The following is a 19,265-nucleotide window of genomic DNA, read 5'->3' as shown; positions in this document are numbered from 1 at the left end:
AAATTTCTTGTTTGTCAAGACAATGGTTTTAGAATTCAGAAACTGTTAAAAGGATATTTATTCTTCTTTGTCATATACACGTGCAAAGTTGCGTATAATCAATTTAATTAGGTCATCCGTATACTCCCCACAGCTAAGAAGCACGAGGAGCTTCCAAGTCAGCAAACAACATCAACACACATGATACTGTGGTCTTCGGTGTACTATCAGTGAAGAACACCACAAAACACCTATGCCATGGAGGTGGGGATTGTGTGCACGGTCGTGGTGTTCATGCCACCTGGCTAGAAATACAAACTGGCATTGCAATTGTTATACTTACTGCTTTAAAAAAACGGTTTTTTAATGAATCGGTATGGTGATCGGTTTCCGGTTCAATTGATTCAATCGTCGGTTCAACCATATATATATATATATATATATATATATATATATATATATATATATATATATATATATATATATATATATATATATATATATATATTCTAGTTTCCTCCACAAACATAGTCATCCATAAGTTAAAACATTAAAAATACATATGTTAAAGTTAAAAGATCACTCGAAAATACATTAAAAACTCATAACAGTAAATTTTATATCAATCCACATACATAAAAAATAAAATAAAGTATAATACATGAGCAAAATATAGTTTTAAATGAATACAAATGTATTAAAAAACTTTATAACATTTATCATGTGTCAAAAAAAAAAAAAAAACTAAATAGATATGAAAAAAACCCTAAAGTTTGTTATAAAAATTATTCATTTTCATGTGTTTTTATTTAATTTAATCGGTTCAACCGGTATAATTTAACCATTCAACCGGATTTTTATAAAAATCGGTCAGTTTATGCCGGTTCAAAAATAAACATAAAACTGGTATTAGTTGACCCGATTTCTTCTCCGGGTCTTGGTCTAACTAGTTTTATAGGCCGTTTCAAACCATTTTTTGAAAAGACTGTTTGTATTGGCAAAACATATTCCAGATTAATCCTCGTTAGATTGTTTTACCTATTTGATTTATTGTTGTATTTTCATTTTAATTACGTTTGTTAATTAAAAAATATAATACAAAACCGATTAATCGCACCTTATTCTTATTCGGTTTGATTATAATATTGAAATTGTTAAAAACTAACCAATTGAATAAACCAACCTCATTACACCTGGTAATAAAAATCAAAATAAACAAATAACTAGTCAGCCACCAATGTACATTTGGGAAATGTTATACTAGCTCAAACTTTTATTGAACAATAATTCCCGATTATCATATATATAATTGAAATATAGTTTTTAACACAAAAATAACAATCTTTAACACAAAAATAACAATCTTTACACAAAACATAAGTTATTGCAACATAATTCAACTAAAATAACGTTCCTATCTAAAACTATAATTTTTCCAACAATATCTGCTCTAAAAAGTCACAAAAAGAGCATCCGTCAAAAAAATCTACAAAAAAACCATAACTTCATGAAAAACAATGTAAAGGGTTCTTTTTTTGTTTTCCAAAAAACACCTACAAAACCATATACCTGAAGGATTCGAACTTTTGTTGAAAGCCCTCATGATTATGCAATTTTCTTGTTCATATTTGTATAAAGCTGACGCATTTGAAATCTCCAAACCAAAAAATACGCGAACCCAAACCCGATCAATACATACACCCAAACCGCATCACCCCGGCTCTCCTCCTCCGACCTTACCTCCAAAATACTAAACTCATCCCTTTGTGAATTTCCCATTATACCCTCGTCCACATGACCATATAACACATACACCCTGTCCTCCGCTCCTACAGTCACCGATGTAGCAAAACGTTCGGCATCAAGGGCAGTCTCGTCATAAACCACACCATCACTCCAACTGTTGTCACTCTTGATAAAGTAAAGCTTTTCTTTTGACACCACTACTAGAACACCATCCCTCCTGAATGCAATTCCATCGGGGGAATTCAATTCCTTGTTTAATTGAATCTTTCTTGCTGTCCCATCTTCGGAATCAACTTTGTATAAGTTGCCTGTGTTTGACTGGGCAACAATGAGGTAGTCTTTGCTACAGTAAGCAATTCCGTTTAACCCGCAGGGCATTTCGGGTATTCCGGGTGTTTTCGTGAAGGTTTTGGATTTGGAAAATACAGAAGATTTACCTTCAAGATCCACTTTCCAGATGAAGTTGCTGGCGGAATTGGTCACGAACGCGTTTCCGGAGAAATCAAAGGTGACGTCGTTGGCGGCGGGGGCGGTGGTGGTGGAGGCGGTGTCGTGGAGGGCGGAGAGGAAGAGGCGGTGGTGGGGGCTGCGTAAGTCGTAGGCGGCAAGGGCGGAGTTGGAAGGTTGGGAATGGGAGTGGACTACTGCTAGGATACGGTTGTGGACAATGTCTACTGTGATTCCAAGGAAAGAGGAGTTGGCCGGAATGGAATCGTCGGAGACTAGTGTGTTGATAACTCCGGCATCGGAAACAGAAAGGAGAGTTGGGTGGCGGAGGGAGCCAACTATGAAGTGTTGACCTGTTCGGTCCCACGAGAGAGACTCAGGGTAAAGATTGGGTGATCGGAAATTTATTAAATGGGGGGAGCTTGCAAAGGTTGGAACTTGGAAGAAGATGAAAACGAGAGTTAAAATCAGTATAGATTTGGTTATGGTGAAAGACATGATTGTTGAAAGATCGTCTATCTGTTTGATCGGGATTTTGCTGTAGCAGTGGTTTAAATAAGTAGATAACTCTTAACCTGAAAACAGAGATGAAAGATCATCATTGGTTTTACTTTTAGATTCAAAATTATAAATTGATTAAATTCCATAAACGTCATGTTTCAGTATAAAGCTATGGAATTGAATACATAAATTACCAATGATCTGAACTATGATATTTATGCAGATCATTAATCGAGATCTTAAGGTGATTAATCTAGTTGATTCGCCTCTTAACTGTACCTCCATTATTGGAACAAAACACATAAATCATACCCAATTTTGATTCTGAAATTATGATTAACAAGGTAGAATTTACAAAAAAACGGTTTATTTTCTCACTTAATAGTAACCATGCCTCTCGAGGTCTTACTCCATTGTTCCATCAATATGCCCAAAAACCAAAGATTAACTTTAAATTGATTGAAAACAACAAATATTAGGGTTTCAAACCTGATACTAGATGCGGTGTCGTGAAATCGTTGATGCTGCGATCTAGGATTCAGCGACTGTATAGAAATCAGCGACTTAATAGTCGATTAGATTACAGGACTACTACCGAGAATTCCAATGAAATTGGCTATTGAAAAAAAATATCATATGAGTGGGATATGTTGATCTTCTTTGGTTGTTATGTTCATTGTTCAGTCGCAATTAGCCTTTGGACTTTTGGCAATTCCATTTGGAGTTCGAATTTTTGCCGTCTAAACTTTGGCTGTTTCTCATATTTGCCCCAATAGTTTAGTTTCTTTGAATTCACCCACCTTATTTTTCAAACTTTTCATATTTTCATGTTTGGTGTTCAAACAAAAGTTTTCAATTTATAGCTTTTGGACTTTTGATACAAAATCCAAGATACATATGAACATGGCTTGGGTCGGTAGTGTCGTACCAGTAGGGTGGCAAATCGGATCGTCATGTTGTGTTTTTGTCTAACACGATACGACACGACACGACAAAGTTTTATGTAACACAAACATGACAAGAAACGATATCGAGTTTTTCTTAACTAACACGAAAACGAACCAATTAAAAAACGAAAAACATAACATGACACGACAAATATAACATGAAATAACAATTAATGTATTTAACTAATAGTTATTCATACATATCACAAAAAACACGACAAAAAATGTTAAATCGTGTCAATTTCGTAACAAATTTTGAACACGACACGAAACGACATCGCGTTTTTTGCACTAGACACGAACATGATATGAACACGAATTCGAATTTCAATTTCGTTTCGTATCGTATATTTTATTGTGTCGTGTTATCAATTGTCACCTCTACATACCACATATATCACAGTTTTGTACTGTAGTCATTTTATTTTTTTTATTACCCCTACAAAATTGATGGGTGTCATAACACATTTTATCAACTTTTAATTTTTTTAATCTTTCTTTTTTTAATTGAATAATATATAATTTAATAAAAAAAACACTTCAATAATTTAATTAAACCCATTACATGTCTAAAAAGCAATAAATAAATAAACTATATAAAAAAAGAAATTTTTAAACAAAACACTACTTGTAATATTTTTTTATGTTGTCCGTATTAGCCTTCAAAATCATATCGAGCTCATTTTAGATGAGGCGATCGCAAGGTTTTTTTAAAAATTCAAAATTGAAAAATGGTCAGAGTGGTTAGGTGAAAATTGTCATTTTGGACAAAATATGTTTGGACTAAAATGTTTTGGCTTTCTTGCTACTTTTGTCTAATTACTTTAAACTTTTTTAATGATGATTTTGTCTTTAGTTTTTGCTATTTTAGTTTATTTATTTATTTAAATACTTTCATAATTAAAATAAAAAGAAAAAAGAAAATCTCTCTCTCTCTCTCTCTCTCTCTCTCTTTCTATATATATATATATATATATATATATATATATATATATATATATATACACACACACACACACTAAACCCTACCAACCCCCATCGACTTCCAAAATTGTTCAAACAAACTTAGACCATGGTTGTTAATATCTCCCATGTCGCCATCTTCATAGCCCAAATCGCTAGTGTCTACATCTCTCACATGTGTGTGTCTGTACACACACACATATAAGTTATCATGTCTAGATGTTTTAAAAGATTATAACATAGAAACTTACATCTAACACAAATATGATAATATTTAGTATTATAAACTCAATTTCTAGTTTTTGCTCATTTTTAACGAAATTTACCGGTAACTAGTAAAATATAACTTGTAAAACTTATTTTTACCTTTTTGGGGTGTTTAACTTAAGTTAACTTTATATGTTTAAAACCATATGTTTTTAGTCCAAACCCACAAAAATGATGCCATAAACTTCTTATGACCATTTTTGTTTTAAAAATTCATTTTTGCATAAAAGGATAGATTCCTGAGTTTTCTTTTTGTAAAACTAACTCTTGATATTTTTGTCTTGTTTCAAAATACATGACCAAAACAATATATTTTGGGTTATATCCACAAAAATGGCATAATAACTAGGTTATAACCATTTTTGCTAAAAAAGTCATATTTTGTCCATAAAAATCTTAATATTTGTAGTTTTGTAGTTATAATTTCTTCTTATGCACATATAACATAGTTTATGTTTGTTTTTCTTAGTTTTGCATCTCAAAACCATCATACCACAAATAAATGTTCTAAAAACTAGTAATAACCATATTTCATGCAAATAATTCTTTATATCCAACATAGAAATGAAACATGCAAACATTTGTGTAAATATTCCAAATATTTCTTGTATTCCCCCCTTAAAGCATGAAAAACTCGAAAAATATAGGGTATGAACTCACCTTTAGTGTGTTTGTGGTTGGATAAAGATATGAAGGTGAATATCCTCAAGCTTAGAACACTTGAAGGTGGTTGAAGAACTCTTGAAGATGATATTATCCTATGGATTTTAACACATGATAATGTGTGTAAAAGTCACAAAACTAGTATGAAGGTGTATAAAAACACTAGATTAACAAGGAAATGCTTACCAAAAATCTAAGAACAAACTTGAAGGAGTAAATCTTTGGAAGATTGGAGCATTGTTCTTGAGAGAAAATGGAGGAAAGATGAAGATCGCAGAGGGTGTGGGAACCCTCAGCCGCAAGTTAAAGAGGGGGAGAGGGGTGTGGGTGGGGGTAGGGTGGGGTTGGTTGAGGTGATGGTTTCTTGGTTGTATGGTAGGTAATATGTTTTGTGGAAAGTTGTAGTAAGATTTGAATCGTGTTGGGGCTTTCCGTGCATCCAAAGTCAACTCTTTTATCCTTTATAAAAACTAAGAGTTTTTATAAAAAGATGGGTATTTTATAAATAAAAAATGGTGAAACTAATGTCTAATTACCTAATCTGAATTATAAAAATTCAAATAAATATAAAGGAAGTATTATCAATAAAGATAATAGCACAATGTGTTGAAAATATTATTTATACCAAAATAATATATGTTGGAATTATCGAAATTAACGTTGCTACTCAAAAAGTAGGATTTATATTCAATAATTGGCGAAAAGAGAGGTGTTTCGTATTAATACTTGCAGGTTGTACATTAGGAAACATCAAGATTTACCTAAAATTCTAATATGGGTCGAGTTGACTTTTGTTGGATCCAAATTTGATAGTTGTCACAAAGTTGATGGAATTGTAGGGCTTTTCATTACATTTCCGATTATATAAAGAATGACAAAAATGGTGTCGGGACGAATAAGTTATGGGCTTTGGAAGATAGAATGGAAGTGTGTTTGGCATGTTCAATGGGTGTACATGGCATGTTCAATGGGCGTACCTGGCTTAAGTTGGCCATGATGTTCTCTCTAGTACGTTGGACGTACCTAGAGTATGTTAGGCGTACACGAGGTAGGGTCAAACCAATTTTTTCGGTCTTGGACACTATTTAAAGACCTTAACTTTTTAAAAACCCTTCTTATCTTCAGCCTCCATCCTCTAAAGGAGTTCCCTCGAAAACCTAGCCCCAGATGTAAGATTCTTGAGCCTTTGAGTGTTTTGGAGTGTTCTTGGTGCATCGTGGAGAAGAAGGAGCTCATAACAGAAGTGTTGCTTGGCTTGGAGCTTGTAGATCCATACCTTATTCACCTTGATCTTTCTTCTAGAGGTATAAAGCTTCGATCTTGATGGTTCTTTAATGTAGATCTAGCTTTAGGTTATGTTATGAGCATGTTTTGGCCCATGGTTTGGATCTTGTGAGTAGAAGTTATTCCAAAACCTTTGAGCCTCATTGTTAGTCATTTTTAGGTCAAATAAGTCATAAAAACCGAATCTTGATGGGTATATGTCTTCCATGCATGATTTAGTGCACCTTTGGTAAAGTTATGAATTTAAGGCTTTGGTTTGGACCCCATTAAGCCATGCAAAGTCATAAATTTCGAAACTTTATGACTTAAGACGTCCCTTAGAGTCAGATCTAGGAGTTGGACTTTAGGTCTTAAGGTATTAAGAGGTTGGAGTTGTGATTGGACACTAGTGGTGTACGTTGGGCGTGTCCTCCTGGTACACTGCGCATAACGGGTTTCAACTCGTTACCCTCTCTTTGAACACGTAGTATGTTGGGCGTACAGTGGTGGTACGTAGGGCGTACTCACCAGAAGCCTTTATGGGCAGTTTTGGGCCTTGGGTCATTTAGGGTTTTGGGCCATGATTTGTTGAGTCAAATTTGGAAAGGGTGAAATAGTCTTTTACCCCTTAGCATGATAGAATATGATTTGGACCTTTTGCAATGGGTTATTACCCTAATTATTGATTAGGATGATTTTAGATATGTTAAGTGTGAGGAGCCCTATTGCAGCAACGCAGGTGTGTTTCAGTTATCTTCAGATTGAGGTGAGTCTCCTCACTATACTTGTGGGTCGAAGGCATCAATGCCGACTCACCAGATTGTGTATGTAGGATGTTAGCTATCTTTGTGACTCTTGCATGTTTGGATGATCGGGTTTTAAATAGACCCTGTGACTGGGCCCAAAGTCGAGCTCATAGTTGAATGTTTGGATTGAAATAAACCCTAAGGTTGGGCTCATAGTTGTACATTTAGGTTGAAAGAACCCCAAGGCTGGCCCCAGGGCTAAGCCAATGATGTATATGGTATGTAGTATTTTGGGAAGCTCATTGAGTTTTGTACTTATAGTTTCAAATTATGGTTTCAGGTACTTCCAATTCGAAAGGAAAAGACCCGCCGTGACTGCATAACATCCCCTATAGTTTATTTGTGCAGCGGCTAATTATGACTTTACTCTAATGTTTAATTACTATTTTCCATTTTGAAAGGTTTGGGAGTAAAGCTGTTGTATGGATTAATTTTTTAAAAAATGAAAATATTTCCTCTAAAATTTTTGGGACGTTACGAATTTTGTGACATATTTGTTCATCTCGCGAAACTTGTTAGTTCACTGGTCTTTAGTGTGGTCACCATGATCCATCACTATAAGAAATCTATCCTTAATGAGTCGCCAAAAGTGGTCATCTTTTTGCACGTTACCTTTTTTGGAATCCTACGAAATATCGACTCATGATTGCGTTAAAACCATCTTTTCATTTGATTATCATTGTTGAGGTATAATATTCTATTTTCGAATTGGTGCTTTTCTTTTTTCCTCGTCTTTTTAAGTTGGATGGTTTGGGTTGGGTTTACCAAACAATTTGGGTTTGGTCTCATCTATCGGTTTGGGAGTGGGTTGAGTTTCCTAGAGAAATTTGACTTCCTCTGAGGGAACGTATTCGGGGAGGGGGAAATTTTTGAAACATGATTGGGTTAAGAAGTTGCATCGTGTAATATTGACCCGTGATATTCGTTGATAGTAAAAATGTTGGGGTTGAGCTTGGGTAAAACGACAGCTCCAACAGATGAATAGTTGCATGCGATTTGCTACGAGGAGTAAGGTATTCCTGCATTTCTAATATGGGGTTCGGTAAGGTGTTTGTTGGACACTGCGTTATCACCTCATCTACCGCAGAGTGCGGTGGTCTGTGCATTGACGTGTCTTACCCCTCGGCCCTCACCTCTCATTTCACTTATTAATCTAGATGCCACCTATTTTTCCCTAATTCCCCTTTACTCATTAAAACCTAAATACTCCTATCTCTCACTTACATTTCCTATAAGTTGATCATAATAACGCAAAATTAATAAAGTGACGTCATGCGATATGTTTTGTTTATAACAAGAGATAATACATAACGATTTTTTTGCATTTTTTGCATTTAAGAAAAATACATATCTCTTGGCTTGGAATTTGGAAATATCGAGGGTTGTACAAAATATGGTGAAACGTTTTACATGGGTGAGAATAAGACACGTCATGTCTAGGGAAAAGAATCAAATGGCATGAGAGGCTCATGTGATGTGAGATAAGACTTCTTGAATCATGAAGAAGATATATCAATATATGCAGTACTAGCTTGTACATCTTGCTTTATTAACTCTCATGCAAATACTATGTTACTGGAAAAGTAATTCGTGTGCATGACCTAAAGAGAAGAGAGAAAGAAAGCGCGGTGATTTTTTATCTCTCGCGTTAAAACACCGCTGGTGTCACCCACTGCATGCCATGTGGCACTCACTCCAAGATGCGGTGGTGCTACACATACAGCCACCTGCCTCGGCAAAAACAGATAAAAAGTTTACCATCTATAAAAAGTGTATTACGTGAAAAAATATATTATAGAAACTACGTAAAATCGCTATTAACTATTAACTATAATTTAACGTGAAAATTTCCACTCGAATGATAAAAAATAAAAATAAAAATTGTAAAGTTACAATTTGATGACTTGTGAATTGTATTATTGTAGCATTTGTGTCGTTTAGAATTGAAATATTCGAAATATAAGGGAAAACGACTTAGGCGCAAAAGTTGTGAACGCAAGAAGCCTGAAGAAGTCTGGAAACTTCTGCTCCTATTTGGAACACCCAATATATTTTTCTCAAGTTAAAGAACATTCTACACACCTATCACGACATCTCAGAGTAGATATTTTTGGGATGCTGATTGATATTTATCGAACTATGAATGGACCCACCTCATCAAACCGACTTTCCGATTAATGGTTTTCTATATAAGCCATTCTCCTCCGCCGCATTAACTGCCTCACGTATTTTCAACCTGCATTACTGAAAAGCAGAAAGGGAGACGAATTTAGGGGGGAAAAGGAGTTTAGTTTGTTAATTTGTTGTTGGTGGTGATTGGAATTTGAGGAAATTAGAAGGAGATGGAGTCGAATCAAGGATCTCCTTCTTATTATGATGTTCTTGGCGTTTCTATGGACTCCTCAGATGATCAGATCCGACGTGCTTATCGGAAGCTTGCTATGGTAATGGTATTCTTCTCGTTCTTGCTTCATCTGATGATATATGATTTGTATACGAACGGATTCTGACGATGAAACTGGATTTGATTGGGTGTAGCAATGGCATCCTGATAAGTGGACGAAGAATCCGTCGCTTTTGGGGAAAGCTAAACGTAAATTTCAACAAATTCAGGAAGCTTATTCAGGTAATAATAGGTTTGTTATATTACGAATACAAATTTTTTTCTCAAACTGACACATACTTTGATTAATATTCCTTTCTTCTAATTTTTGGAAATAAAACAGTTTTATCAAATCAGAAGAAGAGATCAATGTACGATGCTGGATTTTATGATCCTCAAGATGAAGAAGACGAGGTAATTTCCTCTGTTCATGATTGTATTCTGTTTACATTATTCATCTCCCAATTTCTCAATCTTTCATCAAAGTTTCGCTAATTAGTCGGCAATTATCAATTACTAACTCAATTATCATGTTTTTTTTTTTTTAATAACTAATTAGGGTTTTGCTGATTTTCTGCAAGAGATGTCATCTTTAATGGAAAACGTAAAGAAAGAGGTGAACAACTAACTAGTCTTTGATTTCAAGAAATCCAAATTTGACTTGTATTACCATCGAATTTGAATCTGACATGCTGAAATTGTTGGGTTTGACAGGAGAAAAGTTACAGTTTTGGGGAACTACAAAGCATGTTCTGGGAAATGGAGCGAAGTTTCAATCATTCAGACTCTTTTGGTTTTGATTTTAAAGTTGAATACAAAGTCAAAGAGCCAGTTTTTTCTCATGAAGCTTTAACTTCGGATGATGATTCAAGAAGTTCAAAGAGAGCAAAAGCTGACGTAAACCCGTTGCCAAAATTTCATCAATCGGGCATTGGTATACAAGAAGCCAAGTGTGTATAGAATAAAACGGAGTTGATTTGATTATGGCAATGAAACAGAACTTTTGATGGTTGGCTATTCAGAAAAAGAATGAAATGTGGATGGAGAAGAGAACAAATTAATGCTTGGCCATGGAGCTTCATACATGTAAATGGTGTCGATGTGTTTTCTTGCACATGTAAAGTTGTCTGTTCATGGCAAAATATGAGTTTCTTTTAGAAGATTGTGATTTAGAAACTTTTAATAGCTGAAGAAATTAATGGGGTTTTTGTTGAACACCCAACAACAAAACAGAAAAAAGAAAAAGAAAAATTATCGATTGTAGAAATTAATGGTGTTGAGATTCTTATAAAAAGTTATCGATTAAATTGAATTTGCCAATTGAACACGTAAAAAAGAATTCCAACATCAATAGGGCTAGAGGGCTTAGCTGGCAGTTTATCCGACTAATTAGATTCGGCACCTAACTCGTCATGATGGCTGTTACATCGGTAAATTGAGATTATAGGTAGGCCCGTCCCAGAGGGTGGGCGATAGGGGCGACCGTCCAGGACCTATCTTTCAAAAGGGTCTAAATTTTTTTATGGAAATGATTATATTTAGAAGATAACACAGGTAATTTTCTTTCAATTATTGAGTTATTATAAAAAACTTGATGATATTTATGTATTTTAGAGGCCTATTTTTTTCTTTCGCCCTGGGCTCAAAATATGTTTGGAACGGCCTGATTATAGGTTTTGACGGCATCAATTATCCATACCCCTGTCCACTTAATGCTACCCTTTAATCATTAATTTTCAATAATTAAATTATGATGATATATTTTCACTAATTACTACTTATTACTTTTTATAATTAAGTCATGATGACATATATAATACTTGCTGTTTACATTTTTCTTTTATTTACATTTTTCTTTTGTGTTATTAAAAAATATTGAAAATTAATAACGGTTTTCATATATTAGTTTAAAACATAATATAAATATCAATTTCATAAAAACGCACAATGAGAAAGTAAAATGTAATATTGTGAATAGTCTCATTAGTTATTCGTTTGACTTTTTTTTATTATAATCAAATGGTGATTTTATAGATATTATTTGTAGTTACAAAGTTATAATAGGTAGGCATCGCAAACAAATTAATTGGATTGTTACCGGTCCATTTTCAATAGAATTTGAACAGATTTTAATTAATTTATTATGTTAAAAACGTACATATATTTTTTTGTTTTATATCTTTCAATAGTCTAGTTTAATGCATTAAATTGTTCGATTTTTGCATAAAATTTAAGAATGAATAATAAAATAATATTTTGGCGCAACAAATAATAAAAAAAATCAAATACATTCGCAAAGTGTTTCAGAAGTACGAGACCTAAGTTGATTGTATAAATCAAAACGCGGCCAATACATAGTTTGCCATCTAGATGCAGAGAGACTTTAATGGGAAATTCCAATATGTTATGGTAGGAGGCATTGGGTAATTCCTTTTCAAAAACACCGACATATAATGAATACCGTTTACAAGTACCAACGTAATAGCTCAGTGGGGTTGGAACTCTTCGGGACCTCTCCAAAGAGGGAAGCATGTCATAGATTGTTCGTGGCTTAAACAATGAACGATCACACCAAACTTGTTGGCACTCAAGTAACCAGTCAAAGGCATATGCAACCAATGTTGCTAGAAAGGTGTAGGTGACTGAAACCAACGTAATGACTGGTATACATCATTGAACCCGTCAGTAAAAACTCTATGATATGCGTAATATTGACTCTCTAACTCTTTAATCAACTGTTTTCGAATATAAAGCCACTGGTCTTCATTATACCCCAAACAAACAGCAACCGCTCGAAACCCACAATTTCCATCACCTTCTACATCATGTATAGCGTCGATGTAATCATGAAATATATTTGGAATACCATTCATTTGGAATGGATAATGCTTTTGGGGCTCATCATTTAAGTCATCTCACACGAAAAGCTTTGCCTTTGGGGTTCACCATTTAAGTCAATCCCACACGAAAAACTATGTCTTTTAGGTTCTTTATTTAAATCCACCCCATTAAAGTCTAATGTGGTTGAGAAGCTGCATCTACGAGGAGCGTGATTTGGATGATTGACTTTTTTTTTCTGTTGTTTCTTCACACTTGGTCGTCCATGCATGTTTTTTTGAACCGTAGGTTCTCCAACATCAGTTTTATGAGGATCATATATCTCTTCTAGCTTTTTCCTATAAAACATTTTCCCAACTTTTGATTGTTTGTTAAAGTTTTCTTTAAATTTATCCACTACATCATCGCAATTAATATCTTCTTCTATTACAGACGTCGTATTTGAAATATCAAGCTTTCTCCAAAAGATATTTATTGAATCCAAGGGTATATTTTCACCTGTATTGAAATATAAAAATAATTATTTATCTAATATTTAAAAATCTATTTGTGTGTTGTAGTTGAATATACTAACCTGAAATCGAGTAAAAAGAAAGTATGCAAGCACATGGTAACCCACAACTTTTACGAAGTTTGCAACCACAATTTGAGGAGTCTAACATTAAATCACCCAACCTTTGGATCTCTCCTAATATTATATCTAAAGCTTCGTTTGAAACATAGCCCCGCAACAATTGGAAACACGACAAGTTGTGGTGATTGTAGCGAACAATCTAGCTATTTTCAAAGCTTTCATTGATCGAAGTAAGTTGTGATTGCACAGCCTGATTAATCCGTTGAATGAATTTATCAAGATTAGAATTTGAAGAGTTTAAAATTTTCTTTAACTTGGAATGTTGACTCTCGGCTCTATTGGTCGTGTTGTTTCCAAAATTGAGATGTCGATCAACCCAAACAGACACAAACATTTCCCTGTACTTGTTTAACCATGTATCATCTATGTATCTCATAACACCTGTGAAGAAAAATAAATTAACAAATAAGTACATAAACAGTAATATGAATGTTATGATTTAGAAATATAGTTAATAAACAATCTTACGTGGATAATTTATCAACATTGATTGTAGTCGTTTGTAGTTTTCCGTGTATGTCATTAATGTTGGAGACTCAACTAGTAATTTTCATAGTATTCTAAAAGAGGCACGATCTTCATCCAATGTGATAATCTTGCTGGAAATTTTTAAAATGTTTTGCTCAATATGCCATCTACAAAGTAACCGTGCCGCATCTGGAAATACTGTTTCACGTGCATTGATGAGTGTCAACTCTCTGTCTGTGATTATTACACGTGGGTGCATACACTTATCGAGTATTGACTTTACACAGTTTAACACCCAAGTATAGTTGGCCTCCTTTTCTCTATGTATAAAGGCAAAACCTACAGAGAATATCTTTCGAGTCGAGGTATTACCAACAATTTCTACAAATGGCTTATTATATTTGTTCGTTTTGTAAGTGGCATCTATTATCAGCACATGTGAAAATGCACGCCATATCTTCCAAGACGTTGGATGGACGAAAACTAGATTCTCCAACTCATTTGAATCGCCTGTAGTAAGCTCATACAAATAATTATTGGTGTGCAAAATGGACATAAGAACCTGCATTGGAGTTTTTCCTGCTTGCTTACGTCTGCGAATCTTTTGTTGTGCGTTATATATTGTTTGAGCAACCGACACATTATTTTCGTTTTGCGCCTTCAAGGTTGACATAATATCACATGGCGCCAAGTTCTTTCTTGTTAGATCTTCCACCAAACAAGTCTCGTCAACAGATAATCGTCTTACATACGGATGACCCTCCATATATTGTGCAGGTGGATGATTATGATCATCACATATTACCCTCAGCGTCCATTTATTATATTCTTTTGAATACTTTCCTTCCAGTTCAAATTTACAATTAGTCTTTCTGGTTCCAGATACTCTACCCGTGTTAGTAGCTTTATATTCACCCCCACGATCACACATAAGTATGCCTTTATACACGAAGTTGTTGGCATATGCCTTTGATCTTTTGTTGATAATGACATATCCTAGAGAGCGTGCTTTGTTTTGTGTCCACTCAAACAATTCCTCACGAGACATGAACATCTAAAATTGAATTTTAAGTGTTTTAGTTTATATGAAAAATATAAAACATCATAATGTAGTAAAAGTATATAACCTGTTTGGTGGAAAATGGCAAATTCTTGATAGAAGTATCTTCATCTCGATCTCGAGCAAATACGTTGAATCCAAATAACTTAAACATATCTATATACAAAAAAACACCAAATAATTTAGCTTATTAAAATAAAAAATTGTATTAACAAAAGTTAAATATGTTCACTTTTTACAATTTATGTAATCTTTTTAAAAAACACCAAAAATTAATTGTACAAATTTTTGAAGTTTATGTAATCTATTAAAAAAAACACCAAAATTAATTGTACAATTTTTTAAAGCTTATGTAATCTATTAAAAAAACATCAAAAATTAATTGTACAAGTTTTTAAAGTTTATGTAATTTAAGTGTAAACAACATATATGCATAAATGAAAAGCGGAGGTTCTTTTGTAAACATTATATTTGTAAATTTAAGGAAAAAAAATGACGATTCTTTTGTTAAAATAAATAAATATATATGCAAAATCTTTATATATATATATATATATATATATATATATATATATATATATATATATATATATATATATATATATAAAGGGTAAACAATGACATTTTTTAAAAATAAAGAGGTTATTAATGTAAATTTATAAGGTATAAATTCCTTACTTTGTGGTAACCCTAGCTTTAAAAACGCAACTGCCAAGAGTGAAAGAGAGCAGCGATTTCTTGCGGCCAATGATTTCCGGCGATTAGCTTTTTCCGGCGGACCTCATGAGATTTCCATCGACCTTCACCTTCAAGCGAGCATCACGTGTTTTCCGACAACAGTTCGATTCAGTTCATGAGTTTCCCGGCAACACTTCTGTCGACTACACCCATTTCCGGTGATAAATGTTGCAAAACTAGTGGTTGTCAATGCGTCTCAGACGTTTCAGGCGTTCTTTCTCCGACGTTTCACTTGAGTTTAGCAAGTTTTCCCGTGATGTTTCCCTCTCCTTCACTCGAGATTAACGTGTTTTTAGTTGATTTTAACACGTTTTCCGGCGACGCTTCCAACGTTTCGGACTATCTATTTCCCGTTCCTCACTTCTCAGTTGCTATTTTTTTCGTGTCTCTCTTCTCCGACAAATATGGCACCGGCAACGTTACTGTTGGCAATATGTTGCCGGCCGGCGGCGGTTGTTGAGGATATGGTTCCGAGATGGCTTTAGATTAATAGATTTTTTAATAATTGTTAATATTTTAGTTAATCTTACTTATTTCATTTGTTTATATACTAAGTATCGTAGTTTATTGTGTGATTAAGTGGATTGACAATGCGTTTGTTTTTTACAATGTAATTGTTGGTTCCAATATTGACATTGTATTATTTTTAGAAGTGAAACTTATTTTTTCAAAAAAAACACAGTCTTCTATGAAAAAAAACTGAAAAGATTGAGGCTATCAAGAACACTACTTTTAACGTATATATTAATTGGCTAATAATTCTGAAATTTTCAAAAACTGGAATAAACAAAAGTCAACTACCTAAAAAATAATAATTAAAGGGGTATGATTACTGAAAGTGGGGTAAGAATAACAATACCTGTTTTGACAATCTCTGATTAGATGCCCAAATTTTTGTCACTGATCGTTAGTACTGATAATAGGGTGTAACAACTTCAAGCTAGCCTAGTGGAACCATTCAAAATAGATCCGATCATGTTTGAATTTTATAGGCTTCAACCATGAAGAAGTGAAAAAGATGTTACATGCATATTTAATAATCTTGGTGGTGCAAACATGAAATATGTAGATAAGATAACTTCGAAACCTTGGAAGTGTCTAGGGCTTCTATTTTTATTAACGGGGTTGAGTTTTCGACCATAATAGTGTGATTGAATATTTACCATTTTAGTGTAATTTGAAAAATATTTACCATACTAGTATTATTTTCACTTTTCTTTAATTTTCAGTTTTTCTTAATGGTTTTTTATTTTAACTATCCTATTTTTTTTTCTTTTTCTCTTTTATTTTACCTTTTTATTATTTTGTTATTTTTTTAAATAAAAGTTATTTTTTACTGTTTTTGTTATTAAATAACATTGTTTTTATGTTTTTTATTTTAAATATCTATTTTTTTATACAAACTTTTAATCATCAAACTTTAGCCATCGTAAATCGTACAATATATTTTAAAGTACAAAAACTCTAACATTAAACTTATTATTTGTTAAAAAAAACACCACAATTAAACAAATTAGTGCATTTATGTTGTTTCTCGATCAACATATGTTTGTTTGATCAAAAGATTCAAAACTACAGTAAGCAATTACGAAGTTTTGAAGTTACCAAATTTTAACATTTTAGATGGTTTAATTATATACAAATAATAATTTAAAAATCCATATCAACAACAAAATCTATCTATGCGAACCAAATAATTGTCTAAATCGACGTTGGTAATGAGTTTAACTAGCAATATTCATATAAATGGATCAACAAGAATTATGGTCACTATGTATAGTTATATACAATGCGTATTGAAATGATATTAAGCCTCCTTATTATAAAGTTTTGATTTTTTTTTTTTTTTCATTTATCTTTAGATTCAAGTATAGTTTTGGGATAATTGTTTTGAACGAATGATATTGAACATTATCATATTTTCTTTGTGGCTTGAAAATTTATTTTATTTTTGATATATTATAAAATAATTTATCAATCAAAACGTGATGTTATTTTTTTAATTTTTGTGACAAATATTGTTTGAATTTTTTTTTAACTGTGGTGTTTTTTTGTAACAAACAACGAGTTTTTTTATTTTTTATTTTTTTACCTTAAAAACATTGTAGGTGTAATGTTAAGTTTTTGCACCTTAAAATATATAGTAAATTAATTTACGATGACTAAAATTTGATAGTTAAAGGTTTATATAAGAAAAACAGATATTTAAAATAAAAAATTAAAAAAATAAAAAACATAAAAAAAAAATTGTTATTCAAAAAAACAGTAGAAAAAGAAAAAAATAAAATAAAAACTGTTATTTAAAAAATAACAAAATAGTAAAAAGGGAAAATAAAAGAGAAAGAAAACAAAAATTGGATATTTAAAATAAAAAACCATTAAAAAAGCTAAAAAGTAAAGAAAAATGAAAATTATACTAGTATGGTAAATATTTTTCAAAGTATACTAAAATGGTAAATATTTTCTTCAATAACCTTATTATGGTCAAAAACTCAACGGGTTTCAGTTTTAGCATTTCAACTCAAATAGGGTTTTTGATAGGGTGATTCCCATCCTTTTTCCTTTTCTTTCTTGTTATACAAGGGTTGCATGCAACCACCAAGGTGGCCGTCTCTAATGAGCTGTTTTGAGGTATTAATGCGAGAACCAAGAATCTTATTTCTTTTTTGTGGACGATGCTATTTTCCTTGGTGACTGGTCGGAAGATAATGTGAGAAGTATTGTTTGGTGATTCGTCTGTTTCTATCTTGTTTGTGAGTTAAAGATTAATCTTCATAAAAACAAGTTAGCACGTATTGGTGTTAATTTTACAGAAGTGGAGCATATAGCTTTGATTATTGGGTGGATGTTTAGAGAGAGGTTATAGAGAGGAGGAAAGGGCGAGGAATGAAGAATGAAGGCTATCCTCGCACCTCCTTTTATAGGGGTCTGGCTTCGGTTACACAGGGCGCTCCTTCAGAGGAACGCAACACGTTCCGAGTGCGCAGGGCGTTCCGGCATACGCAGTGCGTTCGAGGGGACATGTGTCCGAAGACTGTTGGGGCGACATGGATGGCCAAGGGTTGCGAGTACGCAGGGCGTTCCCTAAGCAGTTTCGCATTTCACACTTTTGTCTTCTAAAATCCATAACTTTCGCATACGAGCTCCGTTTTTAACGTTCTTTATATCCATGCATAGGTGGAGACGTACTCTACAACTTTCATTCAGACTCCGTCATCTAATTTTGACTTTATTTTTAAAGTTATATTTTAACAGGTCAGGACAGGAAAAATCCGTTAAAAATTCATAACTTCGTCATTATGCGTCATTTTTCGTCTGTCTTTTTATCGTTGAGCTCCTATTAACGAGATCTTCGATTCTCGTTTAGGTTGTGTCGGCTAAAAATCGGTCGATCTAATATTCGAACTCTGGGCTGCATAGTGCTATGTCAAATCTTGGAAAAATCATAACTTCTGAAAAGCCCTTAGATTAATCAATTTATCAAACAATGACAGTAAATAAGAATAAGAAGAATTCACAAAGAAAAACTTTCACTAAGAAAGATAATCTCACAAAGAGATTA

General features: G+C 33.2%; 3 protein-coding genes across 3 annotated transcripts; 1 reads left to right on the top strand and 2 right to left on the bottom strand.

Annotated features, from left to right (window-relative positions):
• Positions 1 to 1,284: 1,284 nt before the first annotated feature.
• LOC145041302 (uncharacterized) lies at positions 1,285 to 3,387 on the bottom strand. The gene is made up of 2 exons (XM_078989311.1): positions 3,163 to 3,387; positions 1,285 to 2,747 (listed from the first exon to the last, which is right to left on the bottom strand). Exon 2 carries the CDS (start codon positions 2,668 to 2,670, stop codon positions 1,585 to 1,587), a length of 1,086 nt encoding a protein of 361 aa, XP_078845437.1. The 5' UTR covers positions 2,671 to 2,747; positions 3,163 to 3,387; the 3' UTR covers positions 1,285 to 1,584.
• Positions 3,388 to 9,680: 6,293 nt separating this feature from the next.
• On the top strand, positions 9,681 to 11,241 carry LOC145038318 (uncharacterized). The gene is made up of 5 exons (XM_078986718.1): positions 9,681 to 10,026; positions 10,121 to 10,208; positions 10,309 to 10,379; positions 10,525 to 10,581; positions 10,680 to 11,241. Exons 1-5 carry the CDS (start codon positions 9,925 to 9,927, stop codon positions 10,923 to 10,925), a joined length of 564 nt encoding a protein of 187 aa, XP_078842844.1. The 5' UTR covers positions 9,681 to 9,924; the 3' UTR covers positions 10,926 to 11,241.
• Positions 11,242 to 13,987: 2,746 nt separating this feature from the next.
• Positions 13,988 to 15,119, bottom strand: LOC145039317 (protein FAR1-RELATED SEQUENCE 5-like). The gene is made up of 2 exons (XM_078987387.1): positions 15,033 to 15,119; positions 13,988 to 14,959 (listed from the first exon to the last, which is right to left on the bottom strand). The coding sequence occupies exons 1-2, from the start codon at positions 15,117 to 15,119 to the stop codon at positions 13,988 to 13,990; spliced, it is 1,059 nt and encodes a 352-aa protein (XP_078843513.1).
• Positions 15,120 to 19,265: the final 4,146 nt, after the last annotated feature.

Source organism: Lactuca saligna, chromosome 4, assembly GCF_052625555.1.
Source record: "Lactuca saligna cultivar CGN05327 chromosome 4, ASM5262555v1, whole genome shotgun sequence".
NCBI classification, from domain to species: Eukaryota; Viridiplantae; Streptophyta; class Magnoliopsida; order Asterales; family Asteraceae; genus Lactuca; species Lactuca saligna.
Note: the sequence above shows the minus strand (reverse complement) of the source record. Positions and strands in the feature narration are given on the sequence as shown.

Excerpts from the sequence above, each read along its gene's own strand:
- LOC145039317 (XM_078987387.1), bottom strand. The coding sequence starts at position 15,119 with ATGTTTAAGTTATTTGGATTCAACGTATTTGCTCGAGATCGAGATGAA. Across the intron at positions 14,960-15,032 it reads TGCCATTTTCCACCAAACAG|ATGTTCATGTCTCGTGAGGA; the intron begins GTTATATACTTT and ends ATTCAATTTTAG.
- LOC145041302 (XM_078989311.1), bottom strand. The coding sequence starts at position 2,670 with ATGTCTTTCACCATAACCAAATCTATACTGATTTTAACTCTCGTTTTC.
- LOC145038318 (XM_078986718.1), top strand. The coding sequence starts at position 9,925 with ATGGAGTCGAATCAAGGATCTCCTTCTTATTATGATGTTCTTGGCGTT. Across the intron at positions 10,027-10,120 it reads CTTATCGGAAGCTTGCTATG|CAATGGCATCCTGATAAGTG; the intron begins GTAATGGTATTC and ends GATTGGGTGTAG. Across the intron at positions 10,380-10,524 it reads CTCAAGATGAAGAAGACGAG|GGTTTTGCTGATTTTCTGCA; the intron begins GTAATTTCCTCT and ends ATAACTAATTAG.